The sequence below is a fragment of the Salmo salar genome, chromosome ssa04 (assembly GCF_905237065.1).
Source record: "Salmo salar chromosome ssa04, Ssal_v3.1, whole genome shotgun sequence".
Classification (NCBI taxonomy): Eukaryota; Metazoa; Chordata; class Actinopteri; order Salmoniformes; family Salmonidae; genus Salmo; species Salmo salar.
The window spans coordinates 58542935-58565599 of record NC_059445.1 but is presented as its reverse complement, the minus strand read 5'-3'; the positions used below and the strand labels follow the sequence as shown (position 1 = coordinate 58565599).

Here is a 22665-nt window from a genome sequence, read left to right as displayed (position 1 = left end):
TTGAATGCTTAGCAGGACAGAAAAATTGCCAAATTCACACAATTATCAAGAAAACATCCCTGGTCTTCCCTACTGCCCCTGATCTGGCAGACTCACTAAACACATGCTTTGTTTGTGAATGACGTCTGAGTGTTGGAGCATGCCCCTGGCTATACGTAAATTAAAAAAACAAGAAAATGATGCCGTCTGGTTTGCTTAATATAAGGAATTTGAAATTATTTATACTTTAAAATCAAATCAAATCAAATTTTAATGGTCACATACACATGGTTAACAGATGTTAATGCGAGTGTAGCAAAGTGCTTGTGCTTCTAGTTCCGACCATGCAGTAATATCTAACAAGTAATCTAACAATTTCACAACAACTACCTTATACACACAAGTGTAAAGGAATGAATAAGAATATGTACATATAAATATATGGATGAGCGATGGCCGAACGGCATAGGCAAGATGCAGTAGATGGTATAGAGTACAGTATATACATATGAGATGTGTAATGTAGGGAATGTAAACATTATATAAAGTGGCATTGTTTGAAGTGACTAGTGATACATTTATTACCTCCACTTTTCTATTATTAAAATGGCTAGAGATTTGAGTCAGTATGTTGGCAGCAGCCACTCAATGTTAGTGATGGCTGTTTAACAGTCTGATGGCCTTGAGATAGAAGCTGTTTTTCAGTCTCTCGGTCCCAGCTTTGATGCACCTGTACTGACCTCGCCTTCTGGATGATAGCAGAGTCAACAGGCAGTGGCTCGGGTGGTTGTTTCTTTGATGATCTTTTTGGCCTTCCTGTGACATCGGGTGGTGTAGGTGTACTGAAGGTCAGGTAGTTTGCCCCCGGTGATGCGTTGTGCAGACCTCACTACCCTCTGGAGAGCCTTACGGTTGTGGGCGGAGCAGTTGCCGTACCAGGCGGTGATACAGTCCGACAGGATGCTCTCAATTGTGCATCTGTAAACGTTTGTGAGTGTTTTTGGTGACAAGCCAAATTTCTTCAGCCTCCTGAGGTTGAAGAGGCGCTGTTGCGCCTTTTCGCCACGCTGTCTGTGTGGGTGGACCATTTCAGTTTGTCCGTGATGTGTACGCCGAGGAATTTAAAACTTTCCACCTTCTCCATTACTGTCCCGTCAATGTGGACAGGGAGGTGCTCCCTCTGCTGTTTCCTGAAACACTATGGTGTTAAATGCTGAGCTCTAATCGATGAACAGCATTTTTACATAGTTATTCATCTTGTCCAGAGGGGTTAGGGCAGTGTGCAGTGTGATTGCGAATGCGTCGTCTGTGGACCTATTGGGGCGGTAAGCAAATTGGACTGGGTCTAGGGTGTCAGGTAGGGTGGAGGTGATATGATCCTTGAATAGTCTCTCAAAGCACTTCATGATGACGGAAGTGAGTGCTATGGTGCGTTAGTCGTTTCGCTCAGTTACCTTAGCTTTCTTGGGAACAGGAACAATGGTGGCCCTCTTGAAACATGTGGGAACAGCAGACTGGAATAGGGATTGATTGAATATGTCCGTAAACACACCAGCCAGCTGGTTTGCGCATGCTCTGAGGATGCGGCTAGGGATGCTGTCTGGGCCGGCAGCCTTGCAAGGGTGAACACGTTTAAATGTTTTACTCATGTTGGCTGTGGTGAAGAAGAGCCCACAGGTTTTGGTAATGGGCCATGTCAGCGGCACTGTATTGTCCTCAAAATGAGCAAAAGTTGTTTAGTCTGTCTGGGAGCATGACATCGGTGTCTGCGACGAGGCTGGTTTTCTTTTTGTAATCCGTGTTTGACTGTAGACCCTGCCACATGCGTCTCGTGTCTGAGCCGTTGAATTGTGACTCTACTTTGTCTCTGTACTGATGCATAGCTTGTTTGATTTCCTTGCGGAGTGAATTGCTACACTGTTTGTATTCGGTCATGTTTCCGGTTGCCTTGCCATGATTAAAAGCAGTGGTTTGCGCTTTCAGTTTTGCGTGAATGCTGCCATCAATCCACGGTTTCTGGTTGGGGAAGGTTTTAATAGTCACCGTGGGTACAACATCACCGATGCACTTGCTAATAAACTCGCTCACCGAATCAGAGTATACATCAACGTTGTTGTCTGAGGCTATCTGGAACATATCCCAGTCCACGTGATTGAAGCAATCTTGAAGTGTGGAATCAGATTGGTCGGACCAGCATTGAACAGACCTGAGCATGGACGTTTCCTGTTTTAGTTTCTGTCTATATTCTGGGAGCAACAAAATGGAGTCATGGTCAGATTTGCAGAAAGGAGGGCAAGTCAGGGCATTGTTTGCGCTGCGGAATTTTGCCAGCCCAGGTCGCGCATTCGATATGCTGATAGAATTTAGGGAGCCTTGTTTTCAGATTAGCCTTGTTAACCTGTTAGGGCTAGGGGGCAGTATTGACACGGCCGGATAAAAAACGTACCCGATATAATCTGGTTACTACTCCTGCCCAGTAACTAGAATATGCATATAATTATTGGCTTTGGATAGAAAACACCCTAAAGTTTCTAAAACTGTTTGAATGGTGTCTGTGAGTATAACAGAACTCATATGGCAGGCCAAAACCTGAGAAGATTCCATGCAGGAAGTGGCCTGTCTGACAAGTTGTGTTTCATCTTGGCTCTTTTTATTGAAGACTGAGGATCTTTGCTATAACGTGACACTTCCTACGGCTCCCATAGGCTCTCAGAGCCCGGGAAAAAGCTGAACGATATCGAGGCAGCCTCTGGCTGAAACACTTTATCGCGTTTGGCAAGTGGCCGATCAGAGTACTATGGGCTTAGGCGCGTGCCCGAGTCGACCCCATGCTTTATTTTCTTTCGTCTGTTTACCTAAACGCAGATTCCCGGTCGGAATATTATCGCTTTTTTATGAGAAAAATTGCATAAAAATTGATTTTAAACAGCGGTTGACATGCTTCGAAGTACGGTAATGGAATATTTAGACATTTTTTGTCACGAATTGCGCCATGCTCGTCACCCTTATTTACCCTTTCAGATAGTGTCTTGAACGCACGAACAAAATGCCGCTATTTGGATATAACAATGGATTATTTTGAACCAAACCAACATTTGTTATTGAAGTAGAAGTCCTGGGAGTGCATTCTGACGAAGACAGCAAAGGTAATAACAGTAAATCTGACTTTGGTGAGTGCTAAACTTGCTGGGTGTCTAAATAGCTAGCCCTCTGATGCCGGGCTATCTACTGAGAATATTGCAAAATGTGCTTTCACCGAAAAGCTATTTTAAAATCGGACATATCGAGTGCATAGAGGAGTTCTGTATCTATAATTCTTAAAATAATTGTTATGCTTTTTGTGAACGTTTATCGTGAGTAATTTAGTAAATTCACCGGCAGTGTTCGGTGGGAATGCTCGTCACATGTTAGTCACATGCTAATGTAAAAAGCTGGTTTTTGATATAAATATGAACTTGATTGAACAAAACATGCATGTATTGTATAACATAATGTCCTAGGGTTGTCATCTGATGAAGATCATCAAAGGTTAGTGCTGCATTTAGCTGTGGTTTGGGTTTATGTGACATTATATGCTAGCTTGAAAAATGGGTGTCTGATTATTTCTGGCTGGGTACTCTGCTGACATAATCTAATGTTTTGCTTTCGTTGTAAAGCCTTTTTGAAATCGGACAGTGTGGTTAGATTAACGAGAGTCTTGTCTTTAAAATGGTGTAAAATAGTAATATGTTTGAAAAATTGAAGTTTTTGCATTTGAGGTATTTGAATAACGCGCCACGGGATTACACTGGCTGTTGAGTAGGTGGGACGCAAGCGTCCCACCTAGCCCATAGAGGTTAATATTCCCCATATAGAGAATACTGTATATTTGGATAGCTGGTAACAGAATGGGGTTCAACATAGGAGACAGTACTGCCTATGATCGAACAGTGACTGTTATTTTCCCTCCTTTCTTAACAACTGTAGTACAATCAGATGTTACATAACACATGCGCACAAATGTTTGCACAGACAGACACTCACACACTTGCTCTCTCACTAAATGCTCCATTGGGAACCGGACTGGGCCGACTCCCGGTGACATCCTGTAATGCACTGGCCATAAACATCCATAAACAGATTGAGTGAAATATCGATAAAGCCATTTTGTTTTATTGTCCCCCCTGAAATGATTTTGTCAATGTGTTTCCATTACATCTCCTCCAACCCCCCTGGTCCGCTAGTCTCCTGCTGATCAATCAGCGCCTTATGAAGCATGCAGCAGGATATATCACTAGTGTTTGGAGGCCTCATAAACATTCACTTAATAGCTACTATAGCAACTGGTGGTGGGATGGAGGGAGGTGATGAAGAAGAGTATATGGGCAAAGGACGACAAAGACAGAGGCTTGTTTCTAAATAGGCTATATAGCACTGTCGGTGTGGACCAGGCCTCCCAGTGAGAGGTGATGTTGTTTATCCAGACATACAGTACCAGTCAAAAGTTTGGAAACACCTACTAATTCAAGGGTTCTTCTTTATTTGTATTATTTTCTACATTGTAGAATAATGGTGAAGACATCAAAACTATCAAATAACAGATATGTAAAGTGTTAAACTATCAGGATAAGATAAGACCCAGATGTAGACCGTGTCGAAGTAACACTTTTTATAACAGCAACAGGGGCAAAGGTACAGGACGGCAGGCAGGCTCAGGGTCAGGGGCAGGCAGAGTGGTCAGGCGGGCGGGCCCAGGGTCAGGACAGGCAAGGGTCAAAACCAGGAGGACGAGAAAAGAGAGACTGGGAAAAAGCAGGAGCTGATACAAAAACGCTGGTTGACTTGACAAACAAGACAAACTGGCAACAGACAAACAGAGAACACCGGTATAAATACACAGGGGATAATGGAGAAGATGGGCAACACCTGGGGGGGGGAGCAATCACAAAGACAGGTGAAACAGATCAGGGTGTGACATAACCAAATAAATATATTTTATATTTGAAATTCTTCAAAGTAGCCACCCTTTGCCTTGATGACAGCTTTCCACATTCATGGCATTCTCTCAACCAGTCAATTGGAATGCATTTCAATTAACAGGTGGGCCTTGTTCAAAGTTAATTTGTGGAATTGATTTTCTTCTTAATACGTTTGAGCCAATCAGTTGTGTTGTGACAAGGTAAGGGTGGTATACAGAAGATAGCCCTATTTGGTAAAATACCAAGTCCATATTATGGCAAGAACAGCTCAAATAAGCAAAGAGAAATGACAGTCTATCAATACTTCAAGACATGAAGGTCAGTCAATGCGGAAAATTTTGCAAATGAGCAGTCACAAAAACCATCAAGAGCTATGATGAAACTAGCTCTCATGAGGACCGTCACAGGAAAGGAAGACCCAGAGGTAACTCTGCTGCAGAGGATAATTTCATTCGATTTACCAGCCACAGAATTTGCAGCCCAAATAAATACTTCACAGAGTAACAGACACATCTCAACATCAACAGTTCAGAGGACAGAAACCACTACTAAAGGACATCAATAGTAAGAAGAGACTTGCTTGGGCCAAGAAACACAAGCAAATTTTAGACCAAATTTTAGATTTTTGGTTCCAACCGCCGTGTCGTTGTGAGACGCTGAGTAGGTGAACGGATGATCTCCGTATGTGTGGTTCCCACTGTGAAACATGGAGGAGGAGGTGTGATGGTGTGGGGGTGCTTTTCTGGTGACACTGTCTGTGATTTATTTAGAATTCAAGGTGCACTTAAACCAGCATGGCTACCACAGCATTCTGCAGCGATAAGCCCTCCCATCTGGTTTGAGCTTAGTGGGATTATCATTTGTTTTTCAACAGGACAATGACCCAAAACACACCTCCAGGCTCTGTATTTGACCAAGAAGGAGAGTGATGGAGTGCTGCATCAGATGACCTGGCCTCCACAATCACCCGACCTCAACCCAATTGAGATGGTTTGGGATGAGTTGGACCGCAGAGTGAAGGAAAAGCAGCCAACAAATGCTCAGCATATGTGGGAACTCCTTCAATACAGTTGGAAAAGCATTCCAGATGAAGCTGGTTGAGAGAATGCCAAGAGTGATCAAAGCTGTCACCAAGGCAAAGGGTGGCTACTTTGAAGAATCTAACATTTGTTTTACACTTTTTGGTTTTGGTTACTACATGGTTCCATATGTGTTCTTTCTTTGTTTGAATGTCTTCACTATTATTCTAAAATGTAGAAAATAGTCAAATAAAGAAACCCCTTGAATGAGTAGGTGTGTCCAAACTTTTGACTGGTACAGTATCCGTACGCATTACGGCTGCACACACATATTACAGTACATGGCCTGCGGGTCTTCCACATCTGCAGGATCTAACTGGTATAGCACAGCTGCTGAGCTGATATCTGGAGGTCCTGCTGTATTTACACTAGAATGTTCAAAGGCATTCCTTATAGGATAGAATACCTTTATCTAAACATAGGATCGAGCAATATTTAAATTGCCTTTAGCTATCGGGATTGCATAGATGCATATCAATAGGGATTGCATAAAAGTGTATCAGAAAAAAACGTAAAAGCTGATTGACAAAGTGTTAAGATACGGTGTAAAATGTAATATGTAATGTAGACCAAATAGTACATGAAGTATACCATTCTAATGAGCGGGACATTACTCTGGGAGCTAAACAGTGTCTCCCTCACACTACCCTGAGGTGGCTGCTACTGAACAACAACACACACCAGCTATTTGTCTCCGATTAATGGAAGCGCCATTGTAGCATCTATAAATAGGATTCCAGCCACAGTACTCCGGAAGAGAAAACTCCAGGTGGCCGAATGCAGGAAAATTGGAACTATCTATCTGCCTTGGGTGCAGTGCCATTTAGCAGCTGAATTGCATACATTTGTATCCAAAGACCCGGTGGACCTTTTATAGTGAAAGTGGCTATTGCTCCTGGAACAAAAGTGTACTTGAGTGTTGGGGAGAAGGAGGTTCTTGGACGTGATGTACAGTTGAAGAGTGCTCCAGGGATCCTCAGTGGTACAGCAGACTGCAGATTATAATGAAATGCATTTTGCATCAGCCTCCTCTTGCAGTAGGTCAGAGAGGAGTGGGATGGGTGCATTAGTGGCAGGGGTGTGGAGGAGAAGAGGGTACACTGCATCGATAACAAGGCTCAACAGGGACTGAGGAGTATACATTAAACAGTGGGACATAGTTTGTAAAAGCAAGAAGTCAAGTATTTTAAGTACACTACCGCAAATGGTGTGAAATGTATGTCTAATACACCAGAACATATTTAGTTTGTGGCTGATTACTTTGAATGCACAATTGCAAGTAAATGTAGGCCCATAGGTTATCTACATGTATTTTCACTATGCATGTCTCCTTCCATTTTTCTATGTACTTATACTGTACTCTACTACTCTACTATCATCTGGTCGTCCGGTTTATAGGTACAAACTGCAGTACTCACACCCGGAGCAGGCGCCTGGTATAGGAAGAGGAAACGGCATGACAGAACAGTGTGGTGCCGATAGCATCGCCCTCTGCTACCAGGCCATTTGTCACCCCAGCAACATGGAGCCATACATGGAGCTGTGGAACTCATAACTGTGCTGTGTGGAAAAACAAGCTCACACTATTGAGTGTATGTTTGTACGTGTCGAGAGGGTTTGCGGGTGTGTGTGTAGTGGGCTGTGGATGTATGTGTGTGGTTTGGTGTGTGTGCGTGTGTGTGTGTGTGTGTGTGTCCTTGACCAGACCTTCGGTGGATTGTTACCCAGAAATAATTTGATATTGAGATAAAAACAGCTGCATTGGACCTTTAAAGATACTCAGCTGCAGGCTTACATTTTAGACGGTTACCAAAGCCATCCATGTTCACAGATACCATTAGTTATTATGGATCAGTGGTGGATGCAGTTGGATAATATTGCTATTGGAGACAAGGTATACACCTAGAGCATCCTCCCTCTCACATAGCCTTGACAGGAATTATATATCCTAAAGATGAAAAGAAACACAATATCCGTCTGTAATGCAGGTCTTAGGGTGTCAGTGACAGAAACAAGACTTAAAAGGCAAACACTGTTGCCATGATTTTGCAAATGGCTCTGCCGGGTGCTCAGCTCTGTAAAACCCCAGGACTGTACTGACTCCATGGTTACAATCTAATCTAGCTTTGTGACCAGACCAGTGGCGGGCTAGATTTATGTGGACCGTGAAACCAAGCCCTAGGAAGAGGCTCAGGTAAAGCAGGTGGATATAACTCACTGGCTTTTATAGATTCTTTATCATCTACTTAGCATGGTCACCTGACAGAAATCCAATGGCCACTCTGCAAAGCACATTCCCCATTCCTACCTGATCAGACGGTGAAATGTAGTCTCCCTCTTGCACCCTATATTCATTTCATGTATGACACTTGTCACACAGTTACTCCTGGCTGCTCTTTATTATCTTATTACTGCAAGCTGGAGCCACACACAAGGAGAGAGAGGGAGGGAAGGGAATAAAATGAGGAAGAGAATGAAGTGAAATGGATGAATTTGGAATGACTCAGCTGTAATTTTGATGGCAATGCAGTGGGCATTTCCTTAACTCTTTCTTTTTATAGCAGACATCTGAAAACTAAACTAACCCTAGGAAGCATAGTGCCATAGGCTATAGACCATTGTACCCCATGTGCTCTACTGGTCATTGTTCACAGTAGCAGTGGAATTACAACATATAGCACCAGGAGCAAGACAAAGTCCTGAGACTGACCCCTAACAAACCAGGTCAACCAGTCCACTGTAATGAGGCCACTGGCTATGTGCTGTAGGGTCATGCCCCCATCATCAGTAGTCTGGACCACCACTGCCAGGTAACCACCCACCAGGGGTGGATGTGACCCTAGCCCTATACAGTAATTAGAGACTGGCTGAAGGAGGAAACTAAGGTCAGGTCAAGTGGCTCTCCAGCAGCCACACACTGTAATACACATCACAGCTGGAAGTCTGAAGGCCACCATGATAGATACAGTAGACAGGATGTAAATAAAGGCAATGTTGTTCGGCCACATGGCCATATCTGTATGTGTATCATGCTCTCCTCATAAACCTGATATGAATTAAACATTGCGCTTAACAGACTAATTTCCCATTTTCTCTCACGGGTGTCATATTACAGACCAGGGATTGTAAAAAATATTATGGAGTTGGCATTGTCTCCCCATCTGTCTGATCAAACATCTGGACTGGCGTAACGACCATTCACTGGGTGATGTGGTTACTGTGAAACAGACACATCACTGACGGATGGCACTAGTTTCTGCACGTTGCTTCTCTCAATCCATATTGACATCCCCCATTGTAGCATCTAAAATTGGGTTTGCCACATTATCATCTGTGCCGTGCTAATAACTTGATGAGCATTTCTCCAAACCAGGCTATCTATTAATACTATCTGTTTCAGGGCTCCTCCTACAATCATTAGAGTGCTGTTGTGATTATTAAGTGTGTAATTCAATTTGAATCAGCCTCCACTGCAGTCCAATGGGATATAATTGAGGCAAATAAATGAGCCTTTTAATTATAATTATATATATAAAAAAAAAAACAGCAGCAGGTAATGTCATTATTATGTGGATTCCTGCTAATTACGGTTGTGATGATGAGTAGAGAGAGGGGGGTGCAGAGGGATGGAGGGAATATGAGAATACTCGATTGAGCATGCTCCATTGACAAATCTGGAATTCCCTGTTCCAAGCATATTTTAATTACCATAGAGGAGTGCTCCATTGTGTCCTCTCATTCACGGCTAATTCATTTCTTTCTCTCATGGTTTTTCTTGTGTAATTGATTAGGTTTGGTTTCCTAGGGAAGACAAAAAGGATCGCTGTAGACTGCTGGTTGCGCTCCTGTACTGTACGGGGCTGGCTCACGAGACTGTATACACAACACACAATGCCATTTGGGCACAGTTCTCTAAATCTTGATTAAAGGTCTCCAGAGTGCACAGTGTGTGGTCTTGTGTACAGTATACAACTGCTATTGTACTTATGGTTTGTGTGACTATTCAGTACTACCCTAATTAGGACCACTATTGTTTTCACTATATATTTTACCTCTTGGGGATGTCATTCGAAAACATAATGTTAAATTTCATTGCTATGTGGACGACACACAGCTGTACATTTCAATGAAAATTGCCCTCGCTAGAAGCCTGTGTTTCAGACATAAAGAAGTGGATGGCTGCAAACTTTCTACTTTTAAACTCGGACAAAACAGAGATGCTAGTTCTAGGTCCCAAGAAACAAAGAGATCTTCTGTTGAATCTGACAATTAATCTGGATGGTTGTACAGTCGTCTCAAATAAAACTGTGAAGGACCTCGGCGTTACTCTGGACCCTGATCTCTCTTTTGAAGAACATATCAAGACTGTTTCAAGGACAGCTTTTTTCCATCTACGTAACATTGCAAAAATCAGAAACTTTCTGTCCAAAAATGACGCAGAAAAATTAATCCATGCTTTTGTTACTTCTAGGCTGGACTACTGCAATGCTCTACTTTCCGGCTACCTGGATAAAGCACTAAATAAACTTCAGTTAGTGCTAAATACGGCTGCTAGAATCCTGACTAGAACCAAAAAATGTGATCATATTACTCCAGTGCTAGCCTCCCTACACTGGCTTCCTGTTAAGGCAAGGGCTGATTTCAAGGTTTCACTGCTAACCTACAAAGCATTACATGGGCTTGCTCCTACCTATCTTTCCGATTTGGTCCTGCCCTACATACCTACACGTACGCTACGGTCACAAGACGCAGGCCTCCTAATTGTCCCTAGAATTTCTAAGCAAATGGCTGGAGGTAGGGCTTTCTCCTATAGAGCTCCATTTTTATGGAATGGTCTGCCTACCCATGTGAGAGACGCAGACTCAGTCTCAACCTTTAAGTCTTTACTGAAGAATTATCTCTTCAGTAGGTCCTATGATTAAGTATAGTCTGGCCCAGGAGTGTGAAGGTGAACGGAAAGGCTGGAGCAACGAACCGCCCTTGCTGTCTCTGCCTTGCCAGTTCCCCTCTCTCCACTGGGATTCTCTGCCTCTAACCCTATTACAGGGGCTGAGTCACTGGCGTACTGGTGTTCTTCCATGCCGTCCATGGGAGGGTTGCGTCACTTGAGTGGGCTGAGTCACTGACGTGGTCTTCCTGTCTGGGTTGGCGCCCCCCCCCCTTGGGTTGTGCCATGGCGGAGATCTTTGTGGGCTATACTCGGCCTTGTCTTAGGACGGTAAGTTGGTGGTTGGAGACATCCCTCTAGTGGTGTGGGGGCTGTGCTTTGGCAAAGTGGGTGGGGTTATATCCTGCCTGTTTGGCCCTGTTTCATCGGATGGGGCCACAGTGTCTCCTGATCCCTCCTGTCTCAGCCTCCAGTATTTATGCTGCAGTAGTTTATGTGTCGGGGGGCTAGGGTCAGTCTGTTACATCTGGAGTATTTCTCTTGTCTTATCCAGTGTCCTGTGTGAATTTAAATATGCTCTCTCTAATTCTCTCTTTCTCTCTTTCTTTCTTTCTCTCGGAGGACCTGAGCCCATGGACCATGCCTCAGGACTACCTGGCATGATGACTCCTTGCTGTCCCCAGTCCACCTGGCCGTGCTGCTGCTCCAGTTTCAACTGTTCTGCCTGCGGCTATGGAACCCTGACCTGTTCACCGGACATGCTTGTTGCACCTTCGACAACTACTATGATTATTATTATTTGACCATGCTGGTCATTTATGAAAATTTTAACATCTTGACCATGTTCTGTTATAATATCCACCCGGCACAGCCAGAAGAGGACTGGCCACCCCTCATAGCCTGGTTCCTCTCTAGGTTTCTTCCTAGGTTTTTGGCCTTTCTAGGGAGTTTTTCCTAGGGAGTTTTTCCTAGCCACCGTGCTTCTTTCACATGCATTGCTTGCTGTTTGGGGTTTTAGGCTGGGTTTCTGTACAGCACTTTGCGATATCAGCTGATGTACGAAGGGCTATATAAATACATTTGATTTGATTTAATTGTACTCACACAGGTGAAGACATTTGCTGTAACTGACAAGCTAACAATTCATGACATTATTCCGCTCCACAGTGGCGTCTTGCTCAACAAAAACTATCCACCTAGTGTGGAACTTGAAGCAGTTGAGTAACAACAACAATAGACAGGTAAACTTTGAATTGCATTACAGCAGGGTAGGTAATAACACATCTGCCACGCTGATCCTCAACACAGCGGCCCCTCAGGGGTGCGTGCTCAGTCCCCTCCTGTACACCCTGTTCACCCATGACTTCATGGGTGAACAGTTAAGTTTGCTGATGACACAATAGTGTCTGATTACCGACAACGATGAGACAGCCTATAGGGAGGAGGTCAGAGACAACCTCTCCCTCAATGTGATCATGACAAAGGAGATGATTGTGGACTACAGGAAATGGAGGGCCGATCATGCCCCCAATCTCATTGACGGGGCTGTAGTGGAGCAGGTTGAGAGGTTCAAGTTCCTTGGTGTCCACATCACCAACGAACTATCATGGTCCAAACACACCAAGACAGTCGTGAAGAGGGCATGACAATGACTATTCCCCCTCAGGAGACTGAAAAGATTTGGCATGGGTCCTCAGATCCCCAAAAAGTCCTTTAGCTGCACCATCGAAAGCATCCTGACCGGTTGCATCACCGCCTGGTATAGCAACTGCTCGGCCTCAGACCGCAAGGCACTACAGAGGGTAGTGCTTACAGCCCAGTACATCACTGGGGCCAAGCTACCTGCCATCCAGGACATCTATACCAGGCAGAGGAAGGCCCTAAAAATTGGCAAAGACTTCAGCCAGCCTAGACTGTTCTCTCTGCTACCGCATGGCAAGCGGTAACGGAGAACCAAGTCTAGGTCCAAAAGGCTTCTTAACAGCTTCTACCCCTAAGCCATAAGACTCCTGAACAGCTAATCAAATGGCTACCCAGACTATTTGCATTAACCCCCCCACCCCACCCCCATTTGTATGCTGCTGCTACTCTTTTTATGCTGCTGCTGCTAATCTATGTACAGTCACTTTACCTCTACCTACATGTACATATTATCTCAATTACCTTGACTAACCTGTGCCCCCGCACACTGACTCTGAACCGGGAACCCCTGTATATAGCCTCGCTACTATTATTTTATTGTTGATCTTCAATTATTTATTTTCAATTATCAATCAGTTTATTTTAGTAAATACTTTCTTAACACTTATTTTTCTTAAAACCACATTGTTGGTTAAGAGCTTTTAAGTAAGCATATGACAAATAAAATTTGATTTGATTTATTAAACAGCCAAATCAAGTGTTGATATCATAATACAGCCATGCAGTCTCTCGGGGGTCTCTCATTGGACAATAATCTATTCTGAGGGAGGCATCTCGAGGATCACAATCAAACTCACTTCCTACAATGCTCTTGTCAGAAATATTTCACTTGTGTTTTCCTTAAGTGTCAAGCTTTATATTTCCACTTCATTGCTTTCAGACACAGTTACACAACTCTGGCTTCATATAGCATCGCTCATCTTTGAGACCATCTTGAAAGGGTTGCAGAACACTGTAATCAAGTTTTACCTGGCAGCACTGATTGAGCCTTGTGTTAAAAAGAGAGACATGTAAAAAACAATCATATTTAATATAGCGATACGTGTATAAAATAATCACATTTAATATTTGCCTCTGAAAGCCAATTTACAGCCACATTTAAGTCGCAGATTGCTTTGACGACATTAACATTTTTCCTTTTGCCTGCAATCAAAAGCTACAGTATATTCTTATCCCAAAGTTGCTAGTTTTGTTCACTGGATGCAGAACCTGTCGCTCTTGTGTAAAAAATAATCCAATAATTTCAGGGGGTTGATTAGCTGTGATATGAGGGAAATCCAGATCTGTAAAAAGCTAGTGACAAATTGCTAAGTTAGCATGATTCCAACCACCTCCCCTATTACCCATTGGAAGCTGAGGGTTCCTGGTTCACTGTTCACTGTAGATAGTGCAATAAAGGCCTAATGAAGGCAGTGAAAGCTCTATCATAGATTTCCAATGACCTCAGTTGGGCCAATTAAAGTTATATGCTCAGCATAATTATGTATTTTATTGGTTTGGACAGAAGCATTCATTTGTTAATGGGATGTGGCAGTTTTATAGGAATCTGGCCTCACTTCATCCTGACTGATGGATGGAATGACAGAGGGAGAAGCTAGGAGCAGTTTGCCCAGGCCTGAGATCATTGGCTATATTTATTGATACATGTTGTTTGGCACGAACGCACAGACACGTACATGCACACACACAAGCAAGTACACAGACACAGGACACATGCATGCACACGCATGCACACATGCATGCGCGCACACACACACACGCGTGCACATACACGCACTCACATACACACGCATACTGTATGCCTGCATGCCCGCCCACACGTACGCACAAAACACTTTCAGTACAACAGAGGCCTTTTTAGAACTAAGAAGGCCTTTCTACTGAGGACTGTGGTTGCCAAGGCGTTTGATGAACCTTGTGGCCCTGGGCAGCCCCATCAAAAAGGGCCGCAGATAAATGGAGTAACTGGCAAATCATCATTACTACTATCTCTCACTCTTTACCCCTCCCTCCCTCCCTCCCTCTCTCTCTGCATCCCGCTGCTTAGCTGAGGTGGCTGGGGTAATGAACTCTGGCTGAGAGTTCTGATTGAAAGTAAGGGGATATCGGTGAACAAATGCTGTGGTCAAAACTATGACGCTGCCAGTGCAATGAGTGGAGCTTACTCAGGTGTTCAAAAGTGCATATCAGACCGAGAGCCTAATTCTTCTTAAGTAGTTCTTTACAAGTTTTAGAAATCGATCTCTCTGCAGAAGCGACAGTTACAGGGATGGTCAAAACAGCTTGATTGCCATAGCAACATCAAGGAAACTGGGCAGAAAGATGTGTACAGCAGTTCTTCAAGTACAGCAGTTCAGCATCATCTTTAATTGAGACTCTCATTCTCCTTAATTGCCGGCCTCAACACGTTACGGAAAGAGTAACTGTATAGGAAGCTCTGGGGACAGGTCGTCTGGATATTGGACAGCCAATAAATTGGCAGATGCAAACAGATGAACAACTTTAGTGGACAACCGTTCTTGAGGGCTTAAACAAAAAAAACGGTTTGTGATTTGGTTCGTACTGGTGAACCTGCGTTTGAGTTGTGTGGTTGCAATATCAACAGTCCCTTATCTCTGGTATATTTTGGCATGGATCATTCAAGACTACGTTTAAGTTGTGTGCACCACAATGGACAAATAATGCACAATGTCTCAGGAAAGACTTTCTGGGTTGGCAATACTCAGTATAGAAAACAGTCGGGCCCGCAACCTGGACCTAGAGGCCGTGGTGAAAACATTTCAACAATAAATAGTGACTGAATGTGTACTGAAGTCGACTACTTTTTCCCTCATTGTTAAGCTATTTGATGTGTAATTTTCATTAAAAAGTTTATAAATAGAAGCTAAATAACACCTAAATTCTCTATACAGCTATAGATAGTAAACTACAATGCATAATAAAACAATACCTAGAAAGCTAGGGTTTTGTGGGTGGACTGACTGTATTATCTGGTATTAATAGACTGGATTAATGCACAACAACTTTCTATCCAAGCTGGGTGAAAGCGCAAGGACCGCTCATGTCATGCAGGTTCAGGTAGGCTATACAGGACAATTGTAAATTCCCCAAAATCTATTGGTAGATTATTACTATGCTGTTGCATCGAAAATGAGTTTTACAATCTGTAATGTTTGAATTTCCAACTTTAATTACTGAACAAGTAATTACATTATTGCCACCAGCCAGCTGTCTAAATAAATGGCAGCATTGCGTCACCATGTAATAGCGTCATGAAATGTTCGATTTAACATGATAAAATGATGACCAAATAGGCCTACCAATAAACATGTATCCATTATCCAAAGCAAAGCTATAGGCTAAATGCCCTGGCACCACAGAAAGCCTTTCATTGATTCAACGTCGCAATGTCAGCACTATGGACAGCGAATGGTAGTCCATACTTTGTGAGTGGCTGTCCACATCCTTTTTTTCTTCTAACTCAAATGACAATGTTATACATCAACAAAAAGTGACTGAATCTGTTCTTGTTCAACATGGTTGGATGATTTCTTCTAATCTAAATAATACAGACTCACACGTCCTCCGCTACAGAAACTCTGACTCAAAGACTCTTTTACGTCTTAGTCTAATTTACCATAATTTATTTTCGGCTGTTCTTCAAATGCAAGTTATCCTGTGAAATGTATTAAATTGTTAGCTAGCCCTAAAATGCCAGCTTGTTTTTGCTAAATTTCAATTCATTGTAACGTGATTACAGTGATATTAATCATTCACCCAAAAGTACACCACATTTTAGATCTCTCAATTCAGCCTCTAAACACTTGAACAGTGTGAGTCCAGTCAAGTTTAAAACTGTTGTTCAATAAACTGCTAGTAGACTGTTGAGTATGATGTAGTGTCTGGTCCATTAACTCACCCGTCACCCGTAGCCTCTCTGCTCCCACCACCACCTCCTGGTCATCAGCAGAGAACAGTAGCTTCCCGGTGCTGGATTTCACCTCCAACATCTTCCCTTGTGCACGCACTCCATTGGATCCTGGACAGGGCAAAAGTTGTTAGGAAAAGTCAGTGAAGTTCAACAGGTGGCTCCTGTATGATAAACAAAGATAGACTTTTGTATTTCAGAGATTCTTGCAAATCAGGACAATCCTAATCTGACATGTAAACTTTATTTTTCTAATTGGATTAAAAAAAAGTTGCATAAAATTAGGTTTAGGTGAATTTTATAAGGGAACAGATTTGCTTTTGGAATTTTCTAATTATTTTCTAAATTATTAATTTCCATGTCGGCTCTGTGCCCGGAAATGCCCTTGTCTGGAACAATAATCCAAATTTCAAACTCTCCCAAAAAGAAAAAAAGGCAATAATGAATATCAACTGAAAAAGGATCTCACGTTGTTTCTTGCAACATCCCTCTTTCATTTAAAAAAATATTCCTCTCAAAACTGTGATTCCTAAAAAATATGTCATGAGATTTGGTCAACTCAGTCAGATTTGTCTAAAATCCTAAATGAATCATGAAAGAGCATGGTCAACTACACCACACTGACCCCTTCGTCATGTCCTCATTACATTGTGCAATGAGACAACTCATGGTCTGTAAAGTTCTTTACTTTTGATAGATTTAAATAAACAATTTTAAAATCACCATTGTCACAACCATAAACTGTCAACTCCATCTGCATGATAGATTAACTTCTTTGGGATAGGGGGCGGTATTTTGACATTCGGATGAAAAGTGTGCCCAAAGTAAACTGCCTGCTACTCCGGCCCAGAAGCTAGGATATGCATATAATTGGTCGATTTGGATAGAAAACACTCAAAAGTTTCTAAAACTGTTACAATAATGTCTGTGAGTATAACAGAACTGAAATGGACCCCGAGGACAACCCCCCCCCCCAAAGAAAATGTTATCCTACCACTGATTTCAATGGCTGGCACTTTTAGAATAGGGCAAAATCGTGCCCGATTGCAGTTCCTAGGGCTTCCACTAGATGTCAACAGTCCTTAGAAAGAGTTTCAGGCTGGGTTTTGGAAAAATGAGCCAGAAATTGTAGTGTTTCTAGGTGGCTCCCATTTTGGCTGTAGTGTTTCCAAGCGTGTGACTGAGAGCGCGTTCTTTGGTATTTTTCTCCGGTAAAGACACTATAATGATTCTCCTTCTTAAATTGTATTGTTTATTTGCGTATTAGGGTACCTAAGGATTGATTATACACGTTGATTGACTTGTTTGGATAAGTTTAATTGTAACGTTTGGGATTCATTTTGTATGCATTTTGAAGGAGGGAAACCGAGTGGATTATTGACTGAAGCGCGCCAGCTAAACTGAGTTTTTATGGATATAAAGAAGGACATTGTCGAACAAAAGGACCATTTGTAATGTAACTGAGACCTTTTGGAGTGCTAACAGAAGAAGATTTTCAAAGGTAAGGCATTTTTTATATCACTATTTCTGACTTTTGTGGCGCAACTCTGGTTGAAAATGATTTGTTTTGCATTTGTCTGCTGGGCGCTGTCCTCAGATAATCACATGGTTTGCTTTCGCCGTAAATAATTTTTCAAATCTGACACCTTGGCTGGATTAACAACAAGTTAAGCTTTATTTTGATGTATTGCACTTGTGATTTCATGAAATTTTAATATTTAGAGTTATTTAATTTGAATTTGGTGCTCTGCAATTTCACCGGAAATTGTCGAAATTGGACGGTAGCGTCCCACTAATCCGCAAGAAGTTAAGATAAGATATGAACTTTGGTTAGAATATTTACATTTTTATTAGGTTTTAGAGTGAAGCAATTGAGTAAAACTAAATTGTTACTTTGTATATCACTTGAATGAAGACCAAAAATGCTATTTTTGTCAACTCCGAAAACTTTGTCCGATCCAATCTTTCAGCACAACATCAGAGTGCTGAAAGATCTGATAGAATGTTTATATTTTCATTGGGGGTTTTCAAATGAATCATTTTCTATATTTTACAAATATTTGTCTGTTTTGAATATTTGTTGTCTATGCCATCATTGGCTTGTCAACTCCGTCACTGATGGCTTACCCCCTTAAGGCGGAAAAGTGCGAGTTCCATTGCTCCACCATTCCCTTTCTGGCCTACATCATCTCTGCTGGGAGTGTCCAGATGTATCCCAAGAAGGTGAGAGCGGTGGTGGATTAACCTCAGCCTACGTCCAGGGTGCAGCTGCAACACTGCCTGGGGTTCGCCAACATTTATCGCCGGGTTACATCACCCTGGGCTCCCCCTGTCTGCACTCACCTCTACCAAGGTTCCATTCACGTGGTCCTCTGCTGCTGACCGGGCATTCCAGGACCTTATTAAACATCGATTCACCACTGCTTCTATCCTGGTTCATCCTGACCCTACCCGTCAGTTCGTGGTGGAGGCCCATGCTTCGGATGTCGGAGTGGGAGCGGTCCTGTCCCAACGTTCTGCCCTGAACCTTAAGCAGCATCCCTGTGCCTTCTTCTCTCACTGCCTCAACGCCACGGAGAGGAACTATGATGTGGGGAATCGGGTGCTTCTCACGGGGGAGATGGCATTGGAGGAATTGAGGCACTGGCTCGAAGGGGCGGAACATCCGTTCATTGTGTGGACTGACCACAAAAACCTGGATAATGGAGTATCTCTGCACTACCAAAGGCCTCAACTCCAGGCAAGCGAGATGGGCCCTACTGTTTACCTGGTTCAACTTTTCCCTCTCCTACCGGCCAGGGTCTAAGAATGTCAAGCCGGATGCCCTGTCTCACCGCTATAACCCCACGGTTACCACCCCGGAGTCCAAGACCATCCTTCCTACCTCGTTCCTGGTGACGGCACTCAGCTAAGGTATAGGGAAACAGGTCCGGGAGGCGCAGCGGTCCCTGCCGAACCCTGGGGGGGGGGCAGATAACCGGATGTTTGTGCCTGACGCTGTCCACTCCGCAGCCCTGGAGTGGGTCTATTCCTCCAGGCTTGCCTGTCACCCGGGCTCTCATCGGACCTTGGCCTTCGTGCGACAACGCTTTTGGTGGCCTACTATGGTTCCAGATGTTGCCGCATTTGTTGCCACCTGCACGGTCTGCACACTGAACAAGGTCTTCTCCAACCACTGCCTGTCCCTCACCGTCCCTGGTCCCATATATCCCTGGATTTCATCACGGGTCTCCCACCACCTGAGGGCAACACTGCCATCCTGACTGTGGTCGACCGGTTATCCAAAGCCGTCCACTTCATTCCTCTCCCCAAACTACCCTCGGCCAAGGAGACGGCAGCACGTCTTCCGGACGCACGGACTCCCGGTGGACATGGTCTTCGACCAGGGCCCGCAGTTCTCGTCCCGGTTCTGGAAGGTGCTCTGCATGTTGTCGGCAAGTCTGTCCTCCGGATTCCACCCCCAGGACTTAGAGACGACTCTTCGATGCCTAATCTCCGCCAACCCTACCACCTGGAGTCAGCAACTTGTATGGGTTGAGTATGCCCGCAACACCCTTTCTTGCACACCCTGATCTGTTTCACCTGTCTTTGTGATTGTCTCCACCCCCCTCCAGGTGACGCCCATCTTCTCCATCATCCCCTGTGTATTTATACCCGTGTTCTCTGTTTGTCTGTGACCAGACCGTCTTGTTTGTCAAGTCAACCAGTGTTTTTGTTCTCAGCTCCTGCTTTTCCCAGTCTCTCTTTTTCTCGCCCTCCTGGTTTTGACCCTTTCCTGTCCTGACTCTTAGCCCACCTGCCTGACCACTCTTTCTGCCCCTGACCCTGAGCCTGCCTGCCAACCTGTAAATTTGCCCCACCTCTGGATTATTGACCTCTGCCTACCCTGAACCTGAACCTGCCTGCCATCCGGTACCGTTGCCCCACCTCTGGTTTACTGACCCCTGCCTGCCTTGACCTGTCTATTGCCTGCCCCTGTTGGATTATTAAACCATCGTTAATTCGACATTGTCTGCAGGTCTTACCTTCATACCTGATATGATTTATGCAAAGAGACAATTACTGATCTATAACTACAGGCAAATATAACTAAGACAAACCAAAGCAGACCAAAAAACACAGCCCCTACACCAAAACAAACTGTTATTGATAGTACAACAAACAGCAGAGTAAAATAACTAATTGACTCTGATGATCCTGAAATGGTTTAATGTAGTGGCGAGGAACAAGCGATCTGAGCAGAGGGCGACTGACACCGTCACACAGACAATTGATTCTGCTTTGCTGTGTCTAGAGTGGAGTCTCTAGCATACTGTATTCCTCTTACTCACTCATCCATTATCTTCACCAGAAAGTCAACAGCCAGAAGGCAAATGTCACTGCAGTTTAACATGGGAGAAGTGTTTGGCTGTAGGTGTACATGGATTGAAATATCTGTTATTTTTGTGTCTGCTGAATAGAACTCTAGTCCAAGTACATGGATTTGCATTGCTGTGTACGGTGTCCATATTAGGACACACCCTCCATGGATGTATAACTGTCTCCTGTTGTGTTGTATGATATTACCTGCAATAAGTTGTGTGACCAGCTGATTCTTTCCATTTAGGATATTGACGGACACATTTTTGGAGGATTGCAGGAACAGTGGGCTGCCCTATGGAGACAAAGCAGGTAAACAAACAATGCAATCGACAATACACAAACACCCATTAGTGACCCTGGTGCTCAGCATGAGTATGTAACTAGGACTGTATGTTTTATAGATCATTTCCATTTTCAACAGCCAATCTGGAATGCATATCACGTCTGAAGCCTGGATCTGTCTTACTTGCCAGAGTAATTTTTCATGCTTCAGTCAACTTCTTAATTAAAGATAGCAGCCAGCCTTTGTGTTGTGCTTAAAGTCGACAAGATAATGCATCTCATGTATATTTTAGATAATATGATGTCCCTCCATGCTTATCAAGGTTCCTAAGCAACACAGTAAATAAGGAAAATATTGATATTCCAGAATTGACATATCACTTTAACAATGTGGTTCAGCACATGAGATTCAAATTAATAGGTTCCGTGAGAATATTGTTCATTTAGTATATTAGGTCCCTCATGAATTAATTGAAAGTGCATTTCTGGCCTTCAAGACTCTTTGTCCTACTACAGTATCATGCATACACACTGTATGTGTCTATTGGACTGCAGTAACCTTGATCCCCATGCCCCCTCTCATCCCTGTTAATACAGTATACCAAGCAATTAACAGTCTCTCTGTAAGGCCTCATTAATATCACCTACTCAGACGAGAGAGAGGAGGGAGAGAGAGAGAGAGAGAGAGAGAGAGAGAAAGAGAGAGAGAGAGACTCCTTGCTTCGGGTTTTCTCTCTGTATCTCCCCTGGACTGGACAATTTATCTTCTCCCATTTTTCACCCCTATCAATAATTACTATTCCGCTCACCTCCACTGTGGCCGGCCTGCTCTCTCTCTCTTTGCTGGTGCGAGACAGATCAGATAAAGCCCCGCACATTATCAATCTATTCATCCAATGCATGCTCTGTGGTATTATTACTGCCAGGCAGAGTGTGAGTGAGCATCTATCGCTCCCTAGCCTATGACATCACCTCTCTCTGATACTACTTTCCTTCGTAATTCTATGGTGGTGGAAGTGCAGTGGCAGTACTTACTGGTCTGGACTGAATTTCTTTGGCATACAGAGGTTGGAGAAACTCAGAGTCCCCCTCCAATTTCAGACCCTTCTCCGTTATTCTTAAATTGCCCATGCCATCCTGTAGAGAAAGAGAGAAGGAATAGGATATGGTCAATATTTTTTGGGGTATGAGTTGAGATGGTTCCATCTGTTGCTGATAAAACAAAGACATAAATATTCCATGTGTACATGGTTGTAACTACATTTGAGGACACCGAGGTTCGTGCCTCGTACACATTTTTTACACTGAACAAAAATATACATGCAACACGTAAAGTGTTTGTCCCATGTTTTATGTGCTGAAATTAAATATCCCAGAAATGTTCCATACGCACAAAAAGCTTATTTCTCTGAAATGACATGCACAAATGTGTTTACATCCCTGTTAGTGAGCATTCCTCCTTTGCCAAGATAATCCATCCACTTGACG

General features: G+C 43.4%; 1 protein-coding gene across 2 annotated transcripts in view; it reads right to left on the bottom strand.

Annotated features, from left to right (window-relative positions):
* The window catches only part of LOC106603489 (delta-sarcoglycan), a 111966-nt gene that overhangs the window by 23796 nt on the left and 65505 nt on the right, over window positions 1-22665 (bottom strand). For both annotated transcript variants that reach the window (XM_014197253.2, XM_014197254.2), the window contains 3 exons: window positions 22213-22314; window positions 21100-21187; window positions 16525-16644 (listed from right to left, as the gene is read on the bottom strand). In XM_014197253.2, coding sequence (XP_014052728.1) covers window positions 16525-16644; window positions 21100-21187; window positions 22213-22314 — 310 coding nt within the window. The remainder of the gene's footprint in view (window positions 1-16524; window positions 16645-21099; window positions 21188-22212; window positions 22315-22665) is intronic.